This window comes from Thunnus maccoyii, chromosome 21, assembly GCF_910596095.1.
Source record: "Thunnus maccoyii chromosome 21, fThuMac1.1, whole genome shotgun sequence".
NCBI classification, from domain to species: domain Eukaryota; kingdom Metazoa; phylum Chordata; class Actinopteri; order Scombriformes; family Scombridae; genus Thunnus; species Thunnus maccoyii.
This window is the reverse complement of record NC_056553.1, coordinates 8,938,147-8,957,082: the sequence shown is the minus strand read 5'-3', so window position 1 is coordinate 8,957,082 and position 18,936 is coordinate 8,938,147. Positions and strand designations below refer to the sequence as shown.

At 41.0% G+C, this 18,936-nt stretch overlaps 2 protein-coding genes across 15 annotated transcripts in view; one reads left to right on the top strand and one right to left on the bottom strand.

Annotated features, from left to right (window-relative positions):
• The window catches only part of scrib (scribble planar cell polarity protein), a 68,744-nt gene extending 57,780 nt beyond the window's left edge, over window positions 1-10,964 (top strand). For 4 of the 9 annotated variants that reach the window (XM_042399041.1, XM_042399043.1, XM_042399042.1 and 1 more), the window contains 9 exons: window positions 394-553; window positions 643-862; window positions 957-1,046; window positions 1,134-1,316; window positions 3,536-3,675; window positions 3,833-3,870; window positions 4,421-4,495; window positions 6,585-6,639; window positions 8,744-10,964. In XM_042399041.1, the coding sequence (XP_042254975.1) occupies window positions 394-553; window positions 643-862; window positions 957-1,046; window positions 1,134-1,316; window positions 3,536-3,675; window positions 3,833-3,870; window positions 4,421-4,495; window positions 6,585-6,639; window positions 8,744-8,880 (1,098 nt within the window). In that variant the 3' untranslated portion in view covers window positions 8,881-10,964. Of the gene's footprint in view, window positions 1-393; window positions 554-642; window positions 863-956; window positions 1,047-1,133; window positions 1,317-2,783; window positions 2,934-3,535; window positions 3,676-3,832; window positions 3,871-4,420; window positions 4,496-6,584; window positions 6,640-7,563; window positions 8,289-8,743 lie in introns of those variants that run through there. The other 5 variants (XM_042399044.1, XM_042399048.1, XM_042399050.1 and 2 more) reach the window with 4 other exon arrangements.
• The window catches only part of kif9 (kinesin family member 9), a 49,404-nt gene that overhangs the window by 16,605 nt on the left and 13,863 nt on the right, over window positions 1-18,936 (bottom strand). For 2 of the 6 annotated variants that reach the window (XM_042399054.1, XM_042399053.1), the window contains exons 1-20: window positions 18,409-18,721; window positions 17,111-17,282; window positions 16,453-16,559; window positions 16,124-16,354; window positions 15,658-15,741; window positions 15,441-15,533; window positions 15,105-15,252; window positions 14,908-14,972; window positions 14,735-14,812; window positions 14,506-14,574; window positions 14,039-14,143; window positions 13,886-13,941; window positions 13,618-13,705; window positions 13,330-13,469; window positions 12,823-13,002; window positions 12,415-12,623; window positions 11,968-12,132; window positions 11,765-11,844; window positions 11,433-11,537; window positions 11,159-11,259 (exon numbers count right to left, since the gene is read on the bottom strand). In XM_042399054.1, coding sequence (XP_042254988.1) covers window positions 11,164-11,259; window positions 11,433-11,537; window positions 11,765-11,844; window positions 11,968-12,132; window positions 12,415-12,623; window positions 12,823-13,002; window positions 13,330-13,469; window positions 13,618-13,705; window positions 13,886-13,941; window positions 14,039-14,143; window positions 14,506-14,574; window positions 14,735-14,812; window positions 14,908-14,972; window positions 15,105-15,252; window positions 15,441-15,533; window positions 15,658-15,741; window positions 16,124-16,354; window positions 16,453-16,559; window positions 17,111-17,282; window positions 18,409-18,504 — 2,367 coding nt within the window. In that variant the 5' untranslated portion in view covers window positions 18,505-18,721 and the 3' untranslated portion in view covers window positions 11,159-11,163. Of the gene's footprint in view, window positions 1-1,262; window positions 1,279-8,384; window positions 8,890-11,096; window positions 11,260-11,432; window positions 11,538-11,764; window positions 11,845-11,967; window positions 12,133-12,414; window positions 12,624-12,822; window positions 13,003-13,329; window positions 13,470-13,617; window positions 13,706-13,885; window positions 13,942-14,038; window positions 14,144-14,505; window positions 14,575-14,734; window positions 14,813-14,907; window positions 14,973-15,104; window positions 15,253-15,440; window positions 15,534-15,657; window positions 15,742-16,123; window positions 16,355-16,452; window positions 16,560-17,110; window positions 17,283-18,408; window positions 18,722-18,936 lie in introns of those variants that run through there. The other 4 variants (XM_042399055.1, XM_042399052.1, XM_042399051.1 and 1 more) reach the window with 4 other exon arrangements.

Genomic DNA, 18,936 nt, shown 5'->3' with positions numbered 1-18,936 from the left:
TTGGCTTGACCGGTGGTGGTGTCTCTGCTGCCACAGACTGGGAGACGTCCATGCTACCAATTGATTGACCTTAAATCTGTTAAATGGTGCTGGGCTCTGTTTTGATTCCTGATTGATTTTTTTCCTGCTGCTTGGTCTGTGACACTTTTATCCTCTGGCATCTCTTCTATTATCTTCTCTACTTTTCGAAAAACGTTCCTGCAGAAGTGACTTTAGCAATGTAAATAGCAATAAAAAAAATCACTATTTTAATAATAAATGTCATCCTTTCTTTTGCTGACTTGCTCTCCTGTCTTGACTGTGTAATTTGCAAATAATCAGTGTCATGATCACACCACTCTTAATTATTCTGCTTCTCTTATTCCGTGCTTTATTTGTCTTGTAACCCCACAGAGTCCTTCACCTGCTGGTAAGGACAGCCCAGAGCAGCGCTCTTTCAGGGACAGACAGAAGTACTTTGAGATTGATGTGAAGCAGCAGACACCAGAAAAGCCCAAACCTCGAGTCTCCCTCGTAGGAGAGGATGACCTCAAGAAGATGAGGGAGGAGGAAGGTTAGTTTCCAGTGTGTCTCCATGAGCATCCCTTGTCGATAACTAAGAAATATTTAAATTTACAAACCCGTCTGTTCATCTCAACTCAGAGAGGAAGTTTGAACAGCGGGCGCGGGAGTACCTGCTGGACGAAGATGATGAGGATGAAGAGGAGGACATTGCGAAGCAGGTGGCACAGATGAAGGCCACAGGAAAGGTGTTGCTGGACGGAGTGGAGTACAAGGTGGAGCCTGCATCCACCCCGTCTCGGCACTGCTCCACACCACCAAGCTACAACGTCACACCACCGAGCTACTGTGGCAGCTCAGGGTACAAATTTGCATAAAGTTCTTGCTTTTTATGCGTTTTTTCTTTTTTTCACTGCTTCAGCTCATTGACCACTAATTGTTGTTCTTGTATGCAGGCCTTCTTCAGTCGATGGTAAGGGAGACTCTCAGAGGAATTCACTAGAGGACAGCTTCAGGCTGGAGCAGCGGCCTAACTCCATGACTGGGTAATGACATTGCACACTATTAAATCTGTAAATATCAGTGTTGTTTTTGTCATAGTAGTCATCACTGCTCTTTGTGTGTCTTTTCAGTCTGATCCCAGTATACCCCGGGGATTCAACGGCTCCCATCCGCACAGCCAAAGCAGAGCGCAGACATCAGGAGAGGCTGCGCATGCAGAGCCCTGAACTGTCTGTGGCCCCTGACAAGGACCTGTCCCCTGCTGAGAAACGAGCTCTGGAGGCAGAGAAAAGAGCCATGTGGAGAGCAGCACGGTAAATATAACATGACTTTACACACTAACTAGGAAGAAAAATGGCTCATCAGGTTTTTTTTGTGTATTTCTTTTAAGCATTTCCTAAAAAAGATACCTTTTTGTCTTCGGCTTGTATTTCAATCCCTTTGTAGCACAGCCTATCTGTTGTAAAGCAGCATAATGCATAAGTGTGGTTATAGTGAAAATAGTTCCATTTGCAGAACACTTAAATACTTAAACTATAGTTTACCAGTTCAAACAAGAAATTTGTAAGCATAAATTAATCCAGTTGAAAGAATAACACATTCACATCAAACTGGTCTCAGTCACATTTTTGAAGACATTGATGTGTTGAGATTATCAATTAGTCCTTTCTTGAATCAAATAGTGTTTAAAATGACATATTATGACAAATGTCCATCACACGATACTGGAACCAAAACCGGTGTGTTAAAATTGCTTCATTAGTCTGACCAGCAACCGAAAAACAATAATATGAGCGTGTAAAAACACAGAAAAGCGAGCAAATCTTGTCAAGGTTTAACCAGCATTTACAGAAATATTTACTGGATTGTTAGAAGTAAAATTGACTGAGTTTCTGTCGAATAATCCACTAATTAATTTCAGGGCTCTCAACTAAATTCATTTGTTCCTGACACTTCTCTGAGGGTGTAATGTCCTATAGTACAGTCCAACACTCTGTTACCTTTCTGAGCTGCAGACAACAAGGGACAAACGGGGACATTTCATTTCAAGGCCGTGACACTTTGCATCTCAACACTAATCTAAATCTCACAACACTAATCTCTCTCTCCCAGAAGTGGGAGGAGAAGGGGAAAGGTTTGTTTTTTTTGAGCGATGTGACGTTACACTTGACTGTGATGATAACATTCGCATACAGAAGCACATGGACACACGGAGAGAAACACATGATTGGAGCAAAAGTAAATAGATTTTTCAAATCAGGGTTTTTTTTCATTAACAATTCTGCATACATACTGTACATTCATTACTGGATTGGATTCTTGTAATGTTGATGGTGATCGAAAGGTTTGATTTTAAAGTCAAAAAGTAAAATATTCTTTGCTGTTCCAGAGCTGATGTAGCATTTTGTCAGTAAAAGAGGGTTAGTGACACTTATTGTACTTCGGTCCCATATTTCCTAATAAAAGTTTGTCTACCTGGTCAACAACAAGGTTCAGTTTGTTCCTGGCACCATCCTGTGTGTGCGCGGTTAGTTAATCTTTTCTCAATTTTCATGTCTTTAAAACTGATCTTATTTATTATTCCTGGCTCTTCTAATTGTGTCGGTGTTTTACCTTCCATTCTTTGGTTTTCTTCTCTTTTTCTGTGTGCCTTTCCTTCCTGCCTTCCTCTCCTCCTTCATCTTCCTCCTACATCCTGGTGTACTTCTCCTCATCCCACTTCATCCTCCTCCTCCTCCTCTCTTTCACCCCCTCCCTGCCCCTGGCCTCGTGGGGCACAGGCCCTCTGGCCTAGAGGAGGATGTTAAGCAGTATGAGCAGGACCTGGCTAAGAGGCTCTACCAGGCCCGAGTGAGGGCATCTCAGGGCACGGCCGTGGCCCCCCAGCCCCCCACCTCCTCTACCTCCTCCTCTGCAGCCTCCCAGCTCAGGTCTGCTCCTCGGCCCCAGCCACCAGGGCCAGACGCACGGCATCGTGGGGTGTGCTGGGGTGCTTTGGTGTTGGGGTATTTTGCTAGAGGCCGAGTTCTGAAAGGTCCAAGCAAGCACTCGCAGCAACACTGCGACAGTGCTTCCACTGCCTTTCTACCGCTGTCTTGCTTCTGCACGTCATTGCTGACTCCATCTCTAGCTTTCTCTGGTTCCTTCTCTTTTCTCTGTCTTGTCTCCCCCCTTCTCTGCAGCACTTTTCAGTTTCATTTGTGCCTTGCTGTTCTCTTGATTTTCACAGTTATTTGTACTAACACACAGCCCGCAGTAAGTTTGCAAAAGCTATTTGTGAGTCAAGGGTAAGCCTACTAGCAGTAGGTAGTCCTTTTCCTGGAATGCCTTCTTTTTTTTTTTTATTGTGCAATGAAATTAAACTCATTGTTTGTCACAGCAAACCAGGACAAGGAGCACCCAAAATTAGTAGTGATTGGCACTACCCCCACCCATAGTGGTGTGTGGTTCTGTCAGTCTTTGTCTCTATTTCTTCAAGACTTTATTTTATTCTCCTTTTCTTGTTGTCTGATTGTGGCTGTTCCTCTTGTAGAATGAAGTCTCTGGAGCAGGATGCACTGAAAGCTCAGATGGTCATTGCCAAGTCTCGGGATGGGAAGAAGCGTGGAACGTTAGACCAGTTGACAGAGTCACCTTCGCCTGCACCCACACCCTCTCCCACCCCTATGGAAGGTAGGACTGAGACTTAGTCATAACGACAAACAGCAGAAGCACTGGACTTACTATACTATGTTAAAAATAATAATAATACAGAGACAAACCTGATTTTCTTTTTCCTTCTTATCCCTCCTTGCCTTTCTGTTGTAATGTTCCTGTTTTTCTCTGACAGAGCTCAGTCCTCGAGGAGTAACCTCACCGGGCAGGCTGGTAAGCACTAAACTTTTTGTCTTAATTCTCTAAGCTTTTACAAATGACTGATATTCTTCTTTACTGCCAGTAGTGTAAGGATGAACATAAATAAATGTTCTCCTTTTGTACGGACTTGTAGAGCTCAATTCATCAAATATTTGAACAAAGATGTAACACTGACTTTGCAGTTTAATTTAAGGAGCTTTATTTGTGAGAGGAAACAGCAGTATTTTCACAAGTTGGAGAGGTAAAAAAGTAGATTTGCTTCAAAACACATTGACATTAATCCATCATCTTACTCATTGTCACTCTAGCCAATCAGAGCTGAGAACACACACTGCTCTCCCATCACATGCCACAGCTGGCTGTTTGAATCACCCATTAGCCTCTTGGGCTCCTACCTCTCCCTTTCCCATTTCCTCATCCCTTTCCCTCTCGTCTCCTTTATTTCCCTCTTTCTCCATCTTTCTATACTTTGTCCCACCCTTCCTTTTTTCCCCTCTCTGTTCTCGTCTTCCTCTCTTCCCTCTCCCTCCACCTCTGCTCATTCTGTTTGCTATCCTTCTAGTCCCTGTCGTCAAAGAAGTTTGACTACCGACAGTTCGCTGCCATTCCTTCTTCCAAACCCGTATACGACATCCAGGTATTGGCTGCATGCTGAGCTCCCGGGGCCCAGACCGTCTCCTTCCCCTGTCTTTCCCTGCTGCCTCTCCCCGCTAGTTTTTCTGTTAATCAAGAGGCATCGGTGCGACTGCAGTCTAGGTTTTGGCTCCGTGATTGATCAGTTCTTCCTCCTCTTCACTATAGTGGTGTGGCTCACTAACTCTCACTTGCACAACGAAGAGAGATACTCTAAATAAATGACACACCAAATCAGCCCTGGGTCTCCCTCCCTCTCGGTCTGCCTCCCCCTTTTCACTTAACACTCGCAAATGTAAGAGCATCTTTAGCAGTAACCATTCACATCCATCTATCTCTCAGCTAACTAATCAATCACAGACAATAACACTCACTGGTTGCAGAGACGCAGACAGATTTTTGATCCCACTAACCAGAGTTGGTTCCGGGGGGGGAAAACGGCCACAGACTCTGCATCTCATCCACTCTCACATTCACCTCCATCAGCTGTCTTGTTCCACGCATGGGTTTTATATCGGGCAGAGGAATAACATGTCTCCATAAGATTTCCTCCCATGCTCTGGCTTTTGAAACACTGATCTGCACTACGGGTCTCTTCATGCGCTCTCACAAGGGTGATAACTTTGTGTAGGTCCGCTTGGAGTAGCTCCTTTCTTCCTCTCGGTGTGGAGGAAGAGATGGGAGGGGAAGCAGGGGAATCCTTGAGTGGTGCTGGAGTGACCAGAGCTTGTTTGAAAGTGGTCTTTTATTTATTTTTTGGGTCAAGTATCTGTGGTTGTGTGTCACACTGTCAGTCTGCGCTCCTCTGACTGGAGGATCTTGTGTGGTTTGGTTAATGCACAGTGACTTCCTCCCTTTGGTGGGTGTAATTTAATTGATATTGTTGTATGTAAGTGTGTTTGTATTGTGTTTAATTCCTGCACATGAACTGACAAAGGTAGCGTTTAAAGGCTGTATGTTGTTGTCAGTAAGGTGGCTATGATTCATCAAAGGACAGATTTTACTTATGTAGAAAAGGAGACTTTCAAGGGAACGCTATGATTTGCAAGGCAAAGGTCACATGACAGCAGTAACTATTACTGTGGTTTGAAAGTAATAAATGCAAAAATGTACAAAAGTTAAAACAATTACAAAAGAGACAAACTAAGTTATTAAGTTAAAGAATAAGGCTGGTTACTTGCTGTATTTTTCTTATTGTCAACAAATCTCATGTGCAAAGCCAAACCAACGATGAACTGATCCTACTCACAAGTATGGTGTGTATCTGAAGCCCGATATATCTTATTCCTCTGTGCCATAAACATGTAAATGAGCCACACTGTTGTACTGGGTGACACTACATTACCACAAACATGTGGCTCATTGAAGTGTTTTTAACGGTTTTGGACAACAACAGTGGTCTACAGGACTGAGGAATAAGATATATTAGGCTTTGGATACACACACAATACTTGAAAATCCTTGCCAAATTCTTATGTTTTTATAAAAAAATCAAATAAATCACATAACACTGTAATAGTTTGCATAGCTAATAGCGGTCAACCAGCAGTACACATGCTATAGTAACAGATTAGTTCACTACCAGTAGTGCCAGCTCAGTTAACCCCACTGGTCACATGACCCTCAAGAGTTTCCCTATGTAGAATAAACAGTTTCTCAACACAAATTTATAAAAAAGGAAACACAACAATCAGTGTGTAAAGTACCATCAACACACAGATAACATACTGCTTGGTTTTCCGTTGTGCCTTGATGACTCTCGTTGGTTACTACTGTTCACCGTCTCTTTGTGAATGTGCCAAAACTATACATCAAACCCCGGAACTGATGACCTAACTTCACCTCCCTTTCTTTTAACATGCCGATCTCTCCTGGGGGAGTAGTCAAGTAGAGTTACTCTGGCTTTTGTGGCTCTGACAGATTGGGAGCTTCAGCGCTGCCTGCTAAACCGGCAGTGAGCAGCTGGCACGTCGCTTCAGTCTCCCTCACTGCCAGCTCCACTGCTCACCTGGTGAAGGCTTCCCGGGTATACAGGTTACTAAAACACCCCCCCCCCGCTGCTCTGTTATTCACTGTCTCTTCTTTTCTTCCAGTCTCCTGACACAGTCGACGACATGCAGTTCATCGATGACGGCTCCAGCAATCCAGGTGAGCACTGGGGTTATTTGGTGGGAATTCAGTTTGGATGAAAACAGGCTTTGTAAAAGAGATATGTGAGGAGAAACGTGATGTTAAAGGGAAACTTTTATCCTATTTTTCCATTTTTTTGTGTCTAAGTGACAACAATTTTTGAAATTTGTCCAGTATTGAGCAAGAGTGCTGCAGCTGGCAGCTGTTAAAAGGGCTGCAATGTAATCTGATGGGGCAACAGCATCCTGTCAAAGTACGTCCTCTAAAAGTGCTTGTTTTTGCCACTTACAGGCTCAGATTGTTATAAGTGTTTTTTCTTTATCTTTCACTTGATCTGGTCTGTTTGTTATTGTTCCTTGCACTCAAGAAATTTTGTTCTGAAATCTCACAAGAGTTCAGTTGTTGCAGGAAGACAGCTAAATATTCAGCCATGACAGTCAGCTAGTTTAGTTGGAGAGAGGAGTGCCGGGAGGAGTTTGTGGTGTTGGAGTACAGAAAGCGTAGCTTAGTGTTATCTAAAAGATTTTCAAAGTCATGGCTGAATATTTAGCTGATTTGGACAACTACTTAACTCTTGCGAGAATTCAGAATGAGACTTCTCCTTGAGTGAGACTTGGTTAGGCATAATAACAAACAGAACGGATCAAGCGAAAGGTAAAGAAAAATGTTTTATTTCTCTGTATGGTCTTTTACATAATGTCAGACACTTATAATAACAATCTGAGCCTGTCAGGTGTGTTATTGCTCAATCAGATTACACTGCAGCCAATTTTGTGGCTGCTAGCTGCAGCGCTCTCGCTCAATACTGGACCAATTTCATACTGTTGTCTCCATTAGTCACCTATACACAAAAAGATGGCATAATAGGGTCCAGGTTGAAAATACAGAAGTTTCCCTTTAATGCATTTATTACACAATTTTCTTCTATCCTCTTTGATTTAGGTGACTACCTGGGATAAGCTGCTCCTATTGGTAGGATCCTGTCCTGTGTGCATGTGTTTGTGGGTCAATGTGTGATTGTACAACTGAGTATGTATTGAAAACGTGAGAAGAGTGTTGGTTTGTGCATTTAAATTCTAACCCGCTAGTTATGTGGCATAGCCGTGGGTCCTGGCTTTGAGAAGGGTGTGTCTACCTGGGTGTGCTTCAGTTTCTGCCGTCCATCAGATATAAAGCAGCTGATGAGACCAGAGTAAAATAGAAATATGAGTGCTGTGTCTAAACTAATCTTCTCACACTAACCAGAGGTCAGACTGTGCATGAAGTGTTGAATGGAAGTGATTGTCAGTCAGTAAGTACACTCAAGAAACGTGTTTACATGCACTGTAGTAACCTGTAATCAGATTTCTTTTTAACCCAAACTGTATTTTGGAAGCATTACTTGTGTTAATTGTTGTAGTGATATAATATGCTGCTTGCGAATGTTTTAATTTATTTTTTATTTTTGGGAGTGTATGTATGGGAAGGCTGAATGTGGTGAGATTTACAGGAGTTACTCTGTTAGTTTTGGTTTCAAAACAGATTTTGGGTGGAATTATTTTAAATACAAGAATGCATTGCTAAATGCAATAATCTGTCCTTTCACCCTGTTTCTCTGCTGCCACAGTGATACTTTCCTTGTCTGAAGTCTTTGTCCTACACGTTACATACATGTAAAAAGCTGGTTACATGTAAACATGGCCAAGAAATCAGCTTACTGGAGGAAGCTGACTGAAACCCGGTCACATTAGTGCACGTAAAGCACACTGAGGGAGAAAAAGATATTTAACAAAGGGATTACAAATTAGTTCTTGAAGTCTTACTTTGAGTTTGAACACAGAGGACATTTAAGTGGCCTGTTTAAACATGCAGTCATCGGGTGCTCCAGTTTTCTGCTCGACTCTTTAGCTCCTGCTTGTTTCTAGCTGCTGATCTGAATGTTGGGCGTCTCTCACAGGTTTAAGGGATCCATCCACTTCCCCATCAGTCGCACAGGATGTTTCTGTCCAGTTGCTTTTAATGTCTGTTCTTCTCTGCAGCTGGCGTTGGGAAGTGAATATCAAGTGAAAAAGACGCTAAACTTGTGCAACTGGTGATGTATTGTTGTGACTAAAGTTTTTCTGTCTGTTTTGTTTCTGTCTAGGGCCCGCTGCAAACCCTGAGGTCGAGGTTCCCTCCCCGCTGCCTGCCACCTCAGCCCTGGAGGAGATGGCTCTGTACAGCAACAAGCGCAAACTGAGGCAGGGTCGCCGCAGCCTGGAAACCGCTGTGCCCACGTAACACCTCACACTGAGAGAAGAAATCCGAAGACACAATGCGAACACACACACACACTTACATACACTGTGGAACACTGGCAAAACACACGGATGCATCCACAGGAGGTGCAGAGTCACTAAAACACTACACACTGTCAGTAGAGCGAGATTTACTCTCCCATATATAACCACTGCAGAGACTGCGAAGCTGATAGTCGCCACACATACACATTCACTTATATCCTGCGTGCCAGTCTTGCCTTTACAGTCTGTGGATGAGTTGGCAAGGAGACATTGCTCAACAGTCCCTCGAGGGCAAGAAAGTGCTAGTGTGGTTAGTTAGGATTGCTACTTAACAGACCATTTCCTTTTGTTTGTTGTACACTCGGTTCGCCTATTAGAAGCTGATCTATTTTAACAAGGTGACCGATGTTTTTAGTTTTTTAATTTTTTGCACCTCTGATGATTTTGCTGTTCAAAAAAAACATACTGGAAGAGGAAAGAAATGGGTAATAGCTATACTAACTTGTTGAATGATATTTTTAGGCTTTCAGTGAATAGATTGTAAAATGTCAGGGGGGGTTTGAGACTTGGGCAGACAGGAGTGTATATATTAATTTAGGAGGGAACATCCTGCTACCTTCACAGTCACAAATTGTGGAGAGCTTTAAAAAAAGAAAAAAAAAAAAAAACTACAAAAAAAAAAATAGTACATATCGTTTTTGCACTGCCACTGATCAGCTTTTTAAGAAGGTATATCTTAAATAATTTATTGTTTTTATTATTTTACTCAAATTGAAGGGCCTCTATTTTACACAGTTTTAACCTATCCAGTCCTTTTGAGTACAAAGAGGATGACTGATGCTTATCATAATTTATCATTTAAAATGAATTTTTCGGTGAGTCTGGAAGTCAAAACTTTTAGCCAATGAATTGCATATCACTTTTTAATCATGTAGTGTAACTTTATACACCCTTCTGAAGTCACCAGGGGTTTTTAAGGCAAGCATATCCTGCTTAGATTGCTTTGAACAAGGTCTGGCTGTTGCACATCACATGGTAACAAGTCATACCATAAATGTTGTGACTCTTGTCTCAGCAGACTTCAAGTGAGCATCTATCCAGATTTATTGATTGTGTAACATTCCCCTTGTAGAGAATATGACTACACTGGAGGCAGCAGCAGGCAGTTTACTCAACAGTTCAGAATATTGAATATCAAAGTTTGGGAACATGCATTTTTAGCATCATTTATTAATTAATGGTACTTACCCTGCCCTAACTAGGGTAATGTTTGTTCTTTTATTTTAATCAATGTGAACCATTCATTTCTATCCTTGCATTATCTGGAGGTATTCCAGAGTGACGTGAAGGTAGCAGGTGTTTTATTTTTCTGTCTATGGTTAATTTAAATCTGATGCCACTGAAAAATCATTTATTATTGTGTGAATAATGTACAAATACTGAGAGGAAAGCAAACTTTGGGTGTGAAACTGAGCCAGTCTTGACCTAGACCAAGTGTCTGGACTGCTGATGCATCTGGGTTTGGACAGGCTTGGTGCTGGGATGCTCTCTGCATGTATATTGGTTTGTTAATGGGAGAGCCGAGAGAGGCGGAACCGATTTTAAAATCCCTCTCGAGACATCGATCGCATCAGACATTCAGTTCATTGCTTGACATACTGTCAGTTTATGTATCTGGCAGGTATTTTTGCAGAATCACAGCATAGTAGCATTTGTGTTAATTTAATGTAGGGTCTTCTAATTATAGCTTTCCATGTTGCTCTCACTGACTGAAATTCAGTTTGTTTGATAACATTTGCAATGGCTGATATCTCTTTTTTTAACTTACAGTAGGTAAAAAAAATTTTCAGATGGTTTTCACTACATTATTAATGCAGTGTTTCAAGTTTTTTGTGTTATTCTGTTGTCTTGAGTTCTCTTCGGGGGCTATTTACTTGCAAATAGGTTGGAGGGAAAGGGTCAGAAGTCCTAGAGTCATGGGGTAGAGCTCATACAAGACTGTAACTAGTGAATTTGTACAACCAAAGAAGTCTATTTTGTGGTTCAGGAATAATAAATTTTACTTTTCATTTAAGAAGCTGATTCATTGTGTTTTGTCTTTTGTGCTTAGTTAATGTACAAACTTTACATACGAAAACAATGTAGAAATTAGATGTAGAGAACCACCAAGTGAAGCAAATAGTGGGTACATTAAAAAAAGTAAATTACACTCAATCACATTAAGCACTTGTTTGGATGCCGTAGTTGATGAACTTTAGTTTGTACATAAAACTCACTTCTCTTAGGTAACAGGTAGAATAGGAGGGAGCCGTCTCTGTCCGGGCCCAGCGGACGTGTTCCTCTGCACTGGAGTAAAGGACAGCGCTCTGCTATTCCTCTGTAGAGACAGAAACACCAAAGGTTTAATTTTTAACATCTGCACTTTACAGCAACTTTCCTGGAAGAGGATGAGGAAGTGTTTGGCCAGATGGGGCCATTATGACCAGATTACAACATTCACTTCTGTGGTTTTAGGCAAAATAAACAGTTGTTCATCAATGAGACACTCGCCCGTTTCTGTGTCCTGTAGCGGGCGTTGCAGAAAGACTCAGCGCTGGGGTCTTCTGCCAGAAGCTCAAACTGCAGCCGCTCCAAACACTGCTGGCCATCCTCTTCCTAAGAACATCAGGGAATAACAGAACTCATTGCTACATTACTTCAGTCACAACTTTTTCAGTAAATGTCAAACAAAAATGCTTTTTGCCACAACTCTATGAATTTACACTGCAGCTGTGCTATTACATTTAGAAATATTAATATTTAGCCTCTACATGAGAGATGCATTGTTGGCTGTGTAGTAATGGCTATAGCTATCATATAGAGTTAGTATAATGCAGACTCACTTGTGCCTCAGTCTTGTCCAAATTTACGTTCAGCTCCTCCTCAGTTAACAGGAAAGACTTCTTATACCAGTTCTCAAATTCTGGGAAACATAGGAAATGTTTTTTTTCCCCTTCTCTCTTAGCCACAAACTGTGTTTTAAGCTATGACAGTTTCAAGCTGTATCAGGAAGGCAGCAGCTACAAAAGATATTTTCAGAACTGACCAGAGAGAAGGCGCAGCCTACACTGGTCCACAAGGTGTTGGCAGTAGTTGACCTCTGCCTTGATGTCGCGCAGTGCCTTGTATCTCTGCCGGTAGTGAGCCTTCAGCTCTCTGAGCTGCAACAATAAAGTGGCATCTGGCTCCCCCTCCATACTGAAATACTGACCTTCATACAAAAACACACAAAGAAAAAGCTTTTTAATCTCAGGTCCAGCACTATAAACCCACGCTGTGCAGACAAGCATTACTCAAACACAAAAACCATCATTATACATTTCATTCAGGGTTTCCAAAGATATCTTGCAGTACTTATTTGAAAATATTTTGGTTAAACCACAAGACATTTAATGTGTGAGCATGTAAGTTCATTCATGACACGAATCACATTTTTCCAAATCAAAGCATCTTTGACTTGCTTCCTTGTTGCTAACAGAAACGTGTGAAATACCTTGGCCTCCTGTCATATACTTTTGCTGCTGTATGGTTGCCGTGGTGCAATCGATCTCTCTTTTGACAGTGTTGACCTCCTCAGTGAGCTGTCGAAGAAGACTGCGGCGTTCCAGCAGCATGGCCTTGTTCTCCTTAAGGATACAGTTGATGTGGCTGCCTTGTCCAATCTTAAAATCCTCAAAGGCCTCTGCTTTGGATGGAGGAGAGCTGAGCAGAGACAAAAAAAAACTAAGTGATCAGGGTCAAAAAACAAAACTATCTATAGATAGTTATCTATAAGTTATCTATATCTAGTTTACTACTATCTATATCTATAGATAGTAGTAAACTGTAAATTTACAGTTTTAGAGTAAAAGATATCTGTGCATAAACATTCAACAGACAAGACTAAATATCACACACATACTCTGTTTGCAATGGTTCATTGGCTGGTGGTTGTGACTCCTGTGTGTCTTGGCTCTCAGTGTCTGCTTCTTGTGACTCCTGCTCTTTCTCGGGCGTCTGGACGGGGTTCGGCTTCGTTTTGGACGCACTCTCCACACGCTTCCTTGAAACCGGACTCCCTTCTCCCTGTCTCTTGTTTTGGCTGGATAATCACAGTGTGCCATTAGAATAACCATACCAATACAATTAGCTTGTGGTTAATATAAATGAATGTGTAATCAGTAAAGCAGGTGTTGGCCTGGTTACATATTGATCTCATCAGGGGCTGTTCATGTGTCAAACTATTAAATTCTGTCCAAGGTGTTTTCATCATTCTTTTAAAGGTCTATTGTAACCCAAAGTTGGATCTAGAATCATTTCAATGAAGACTTTTGATTTAATGACAATTTGAAAATATTGGCATTGTTCTTGAACCTTTCATAATTAAAAGACAGTGAATATAGGCTTCAGTCTAAAAATGTTCACTCACCTCTGTTTTTCCCTGGACTTCTTAGTTTTGGCTTTGGTGGAACTTGAACGTTGGGTGTTTTTCGGAGACTGGGCAGCCACCCCAAAGCTGCTAGCCTCCACGTCCTCAGTGCTGCTTCTGGTATCCAACTCCTTAAGAGTCTACAAAGCAACATCCAATCAAAGCTCAGTCAGAAATAATTGTTTATTAAACAGGTTGTCACTGGTAATAACAAAACAAAAAAAAAAAGAAGAATTTACAGCTTATATCCATGAGGTCAACCTCACCATGAATCAGATGTTGACTGACCTTGATTGTGGCTGTGTTAGCAGTTTGGTCTCGGTTCACCAAGTTGTAGGTCTGGCATAGCTGAGCCTTCACCTTCTGCTCCTGTTCGCTGTTAAAGCACAGCACATGAACATATTTAACTAGTTTCTATTAATTAAAACCTTGTTACATACTGAGAAATCATTTGAACAGATTAAATTACAATGCAGGGGGAAATAACAGACTCGTTTGTATGAATATTCACTCTGTATTTTCAAACTACAGATTTGAAAACTAAACAAATACTTACTGCACAGCAAGTTTGAACTGGGCGAACACTGCTTGGACCTGCCTGATACTGATAATCTGTAATCACATGTCATACAGAGTGAAGACAGAGTCAGGCCAAAGTTTAGTATGTGAGAGAAAATATTAACAGCTGTGTTCTTTGTTATGTCCTCACACTGATTTCCTTCAGACTTCCATTGAGGTAACTCTGAACCTGGCTGTGGATTTCAGCCAGCTGGGCCTCAGATAACGGCTCGTATGTGATGCTTGGACGGTTCACCTGTTGAAAAAGAGTGAACAATGGGCATTTAAATTCTGATATGAAGCGGATGACATGTTTCTGATTCTAATGCATTAAAAAGACACATAAGAAGGCATCATATTTTACTTTAACACACCCTGTGAGTTACATACTTTAATATAGGTTGAATTACAATATTTTAAAGAAACTATTTCATTCTAAGTTAAATATTACACACTTTTAACACTGAGTAAATGAAGATGAACAACTTCAGCCTATAAAGTGAAAATTTTGTGTTGATCTTAGATTCAACAAGGTTAAACAGGAAACAGGGACCAGTACAATAAACTAATAATATATTTTTAAATATATATGCCCTTTTCCTTGTCAGCTCTACTCACCAGCGTATTGTAGATGGACAGTTCCTCTTTCAGCCTCTGGACCTCCTTCTGAAGTTTCTTGATCTGAATCTAAACACAGAGGTGAATTTCATGAGATCTCTGTTGTCTGATGACTGACACAGACAGCACAGCACAATGCAGACTGTAAACAAAACCAACACATTATTTTTACCCATGTATTACCTCTTTTGTGTCATATAAGTTGGTATGTGTTATCATGTGAACTCACTGCTGGATCCATGTGTTCATTAACAGCAGGGTCAGTCCGGACACATTTCATTCTGCTGGCAAAACGCAGAGTAGAGAGCTGCAAAGAATATTAAGTATCATCCAGAGCTGAAGTGACACAATGTATGATATAAAAGAAGATGCTCTGTTAGTATCAGATATCCTACTGCTTACTGTTTCTTTTATCTGTGCAGCCTCACCATAGATGTTGGCCACAAGCACAGTGTTGCAGTTCCCTCCTACAGAAACAGACAGAATGCTATATTTCATTAATTTCACATTATCTTCTAAAAGTGTATTATTATACCACAAGGACCACTTTGACCATCAGCTATCAGCATTGTTAAAAACTACAGGCCTGGCAGTCTCACCCAGTGAGTCTTTAAGGGCATGTGTTAGCTTGGTTTGTCTGAAGGGGACGTGGTCTCTGCGACGGTCTCCCAGAGCCAGGATGGCCTGTTCCAGGAACGACAAAGACTTGTTGATGTACATGGCTTCCTTTAACATCTGACCCTCTGACTGGAAGAACAGGAGGATGAAATGAAATGGAGAAAAAGAGAAGTGACGTAACAAATCCCAGAGAAAGGGGAACAAGAGCTTCAACATTTTGACAAGTAAAACTTGCAATAGGATGCATGCTTGTAACATCACACCTGGACATTGCCTCATTCAAAGCATCTCAAATGAAGTCATATTCTCAAACTCACCCCTGTCTTTCCCAGCCTCTCAGACCCAGCCAGATCCACCAGATTCAGCTTGGAGGCGATGTACTTGGCGTCAGAAAGAGTCCGCGAGCGAGACTGTGATTGAGAGACATTTTCTTCTTAAAATCACAGCTAAAAACAAAATGAAGTATGCAGGAAAACTCATGTTTGAGCACCAAGACTATTGTAAACAATACAATAAACCATAGATTTAATCTACCTCTATATGCACAGTGAAGATACAGTGGGACCTGGAGGAGTTCCTGTTCAGGGTATGACATCCAATAATGCGATTCATCTCTCCCTGAGTATAGACAGAACAGCTTTTTTCATCAAGGGAATCATGGAAATGATACAGTGCTTCCATCCTTGTTGACCAACACTGATTACAGAACATAAGAAATAAATACCCATTAAAAAAATATAAATAAAAACATAAAACTGTATCTCACAGTAAAAACTGTTAAAACTTTTTAAAAGAACCATTTATTCCCAAAGGATAAGAAAAGGGAGGAGCATGGTTTGCTACATGAGCAGAAACCGAAGTGGGATAAATATAGAAAATAACGGAAAATACTGGACCTTTAGATCACTCCAAAACTGAACCTTTTTGTTTTACCATCCTTAAAACTTAATTTTAGGTTGAAATATTCATTCAAATTAACAGTGCATCAGAAGTGACACACCTCAAATAGCAGGTTGAGGGCCTCCTCTTCGCTGTGGACTGGATGAAGAGACAGACCTCTGATGAAAACCCCTCTGCCCGGCTCCTCCATCACCACCATATCTCGAGGAGACAGGTGTGGTGAGCCTTGCAGTGAAGACAGCAGGTCCACCAGGGTCTCATTGTAGATTTCCAGGTAGGACAGGTGCACAGAGAAAGCATGCTCAGTCCTCTTCTCCACCTCCTGAAACACCTGAATACCATGTTAGAGATTTTTTTAAAACATACTTGCTCAGGTGTAGCAGTCAGGGGGGATTTCAGCAGTTAATAAATTCCCACAGTGCGAGTTACCTCCTGAAGGGCCCGAGGAATGATGCCTCGCTGCTTGTATGATTCTGTGGATCCTGTCATGGTGTACGTTTTTCCTGCACCTGTCTGCCCAAAGCACATCACAGTACCTAAAAAATATACAACAAATGATGTTTACCACAGGACCATTCACTCATTTCACAATTAAGTAATAAAAAAACACTAAAACTGAAACTTTGAATCAATACAATTGAGGGAATAAAGGGCCTTTCCCTGACTGTTATAGTATCACACAAGATACAGAACAACATGAAAAAAATAATACACTTTGGTATGTTGACAGTAAGTAGGCTATGCTAATCTGATCCGATGCCACCTTCATGTATGAGTTTCCGACTTAAAAACAGCACTCACATCAACATCGAAGTTGCAATAACGACTGGGGAACATCTGATTTTTCTGAAAGCACCAATATATTTGACTTGGCACTTGCGAATTTCCCCTCTGGGAATCAATAAAGTCTTATCTTATATTACTTTATAATACGTAAATGCCTGAAAGCCAAATAAATATGGATGTTGAAAATGCTTGCAAGTCATTAACATGGGAATCCCCTCAGTCTCTACCATCCATCCTATAAGACATAAATGTGGCATGAATACTTGACTACACTTTGTGTTTAATGTGAATGGACAGATACCATTATAGCCGTCCAGTGTTCCCAGTACCACCCGTTGGCACACTTGGGCATATACTTCCTCCTGGGACACATCCTGCAGGACTCCTTGCAGCCGGAACGACCAGGAGCTCCGCTGACCTTTCTTGGAATCATGGAGCTTCCTGCAGTCTTTTTTATGATAGATGTTTACTGTCTGAGGAACAAACACAAAAATATTTGTGTGTGCACTATAACACACAGACATAAATTTGAAATTTTAAAAAGGTAGTGAATATACTAAATATTGTATATGTATATATACAGTATATAAAATGAAGTTAGAGTTAGTCATACTGTATGGCTGAAATGACAAACATGACCTCACCTTCATCTACGAGATATGATTAGTTAAATTCGGAGATTGGGTGGTAAAAACAGATCAACCTGGAAAAGGATTTCTACGTTTGCAGTAAGGCTCTCAATTATTGCAATGGATGTGACACTGACAAAGTCAAAATGTCTTGGTCACTGTGCTGTGAGATAATTCAGAGACTATCAAGCTTTTTATCTCTGTATCTATTAGATATCTATATACAGAGTTAAGTAAAATCTAACATGAACATTATTACCTTCATGAAGATACAATTTTATTGTAGGGCTATTGTATTGGGCTGCATTAGTTTTAGCTAGATGGACCTAACGAAACTGTCATCTAAAGAATACCTTTAGCATAAATTATAGCAATTATTTTCATGACTTGCTTCAAATTGCTTGCTTTGTCCAACCAACAGTCCAAATCTGAAAAGGTATTCAATTTAACGTTTATATCAAAGACTAAAAAAAACCAGTAGCATGTTTGACTCAGAAATGACAAAGATAAAAACAGGTGTAACACCATTAATCATGGCTCCACTGCATCTAATTGTCCCTGTAAGACCGCATGCCAGTGAGCAACCTGGACCTGAACACCTAAACGAAGGGCAGCCATCATGAATGCCATTAATTGCACCTGTACTTTTGTGTAAAAAGGTCTCTTAAGCCAAGTTAAATTCACTTAAAATGGTTAAAATTTCATTTAAGCACGTTTCCAAAGATGGAAAAGCAAGCCAATGCCCAAATAAAAGTTAGACTGTACAGTAACGTGAAGCACTGATTTAACATTTAAGCTAGTGGTTAGCTTAAAGTTTAATTTTCAACCTCAACCGAAGAAAACCAACTCTTCAATTTACTGGAAGTTACCCAGTTTTATTCCAGACTGCCAAACTTTAATGCCCTTCCAACGCGATGTAATTGGCCAAATCTTAATGGTACTGGTGTTAAAACAAAGACTTTAAAGTTACCTGCCCGTCAGGAAGACATTCAATGAGGTCTTTGGCAAAGTTTGCCGTTGGTCTGATCCGGACAAACACTGTGACCTCACTACTGTGAGCCTTCATACCTCCTCTGCCCGAAACACAGCAGAGGAAAACTGAAGCCAACCGACTCACAACCTGTACAAATATCTGCTAAATCAACCTGAACCGCTCGGAAGTGAGGCTTTCAGCTCAGAATGGGTAATTTCAGCTCATTTGAACAGCTCCAGCCCGTCAACTCTCTTCAGCTCCTGTGGTTTCCATTCAGCGTCATGGCAACGGACACGAGGGCTCGCGCCCGTTTCCATTCAGCGTCATGGCAACGGCCACGAGGGCTCGCGCATACCGGTGGCAACTTGAACTTAATAGTTTGTTTTTTTAATACACCTGAATTTAAACGTACACTTAAAAAATATACATAAATAGACATTAGAATTATCATTAAAGACGCTAATTACTCATTCTCAGTGGTGAATGAGTATTCAGTTCATTTACTCAAGTAAAAGTGAGTAGTGT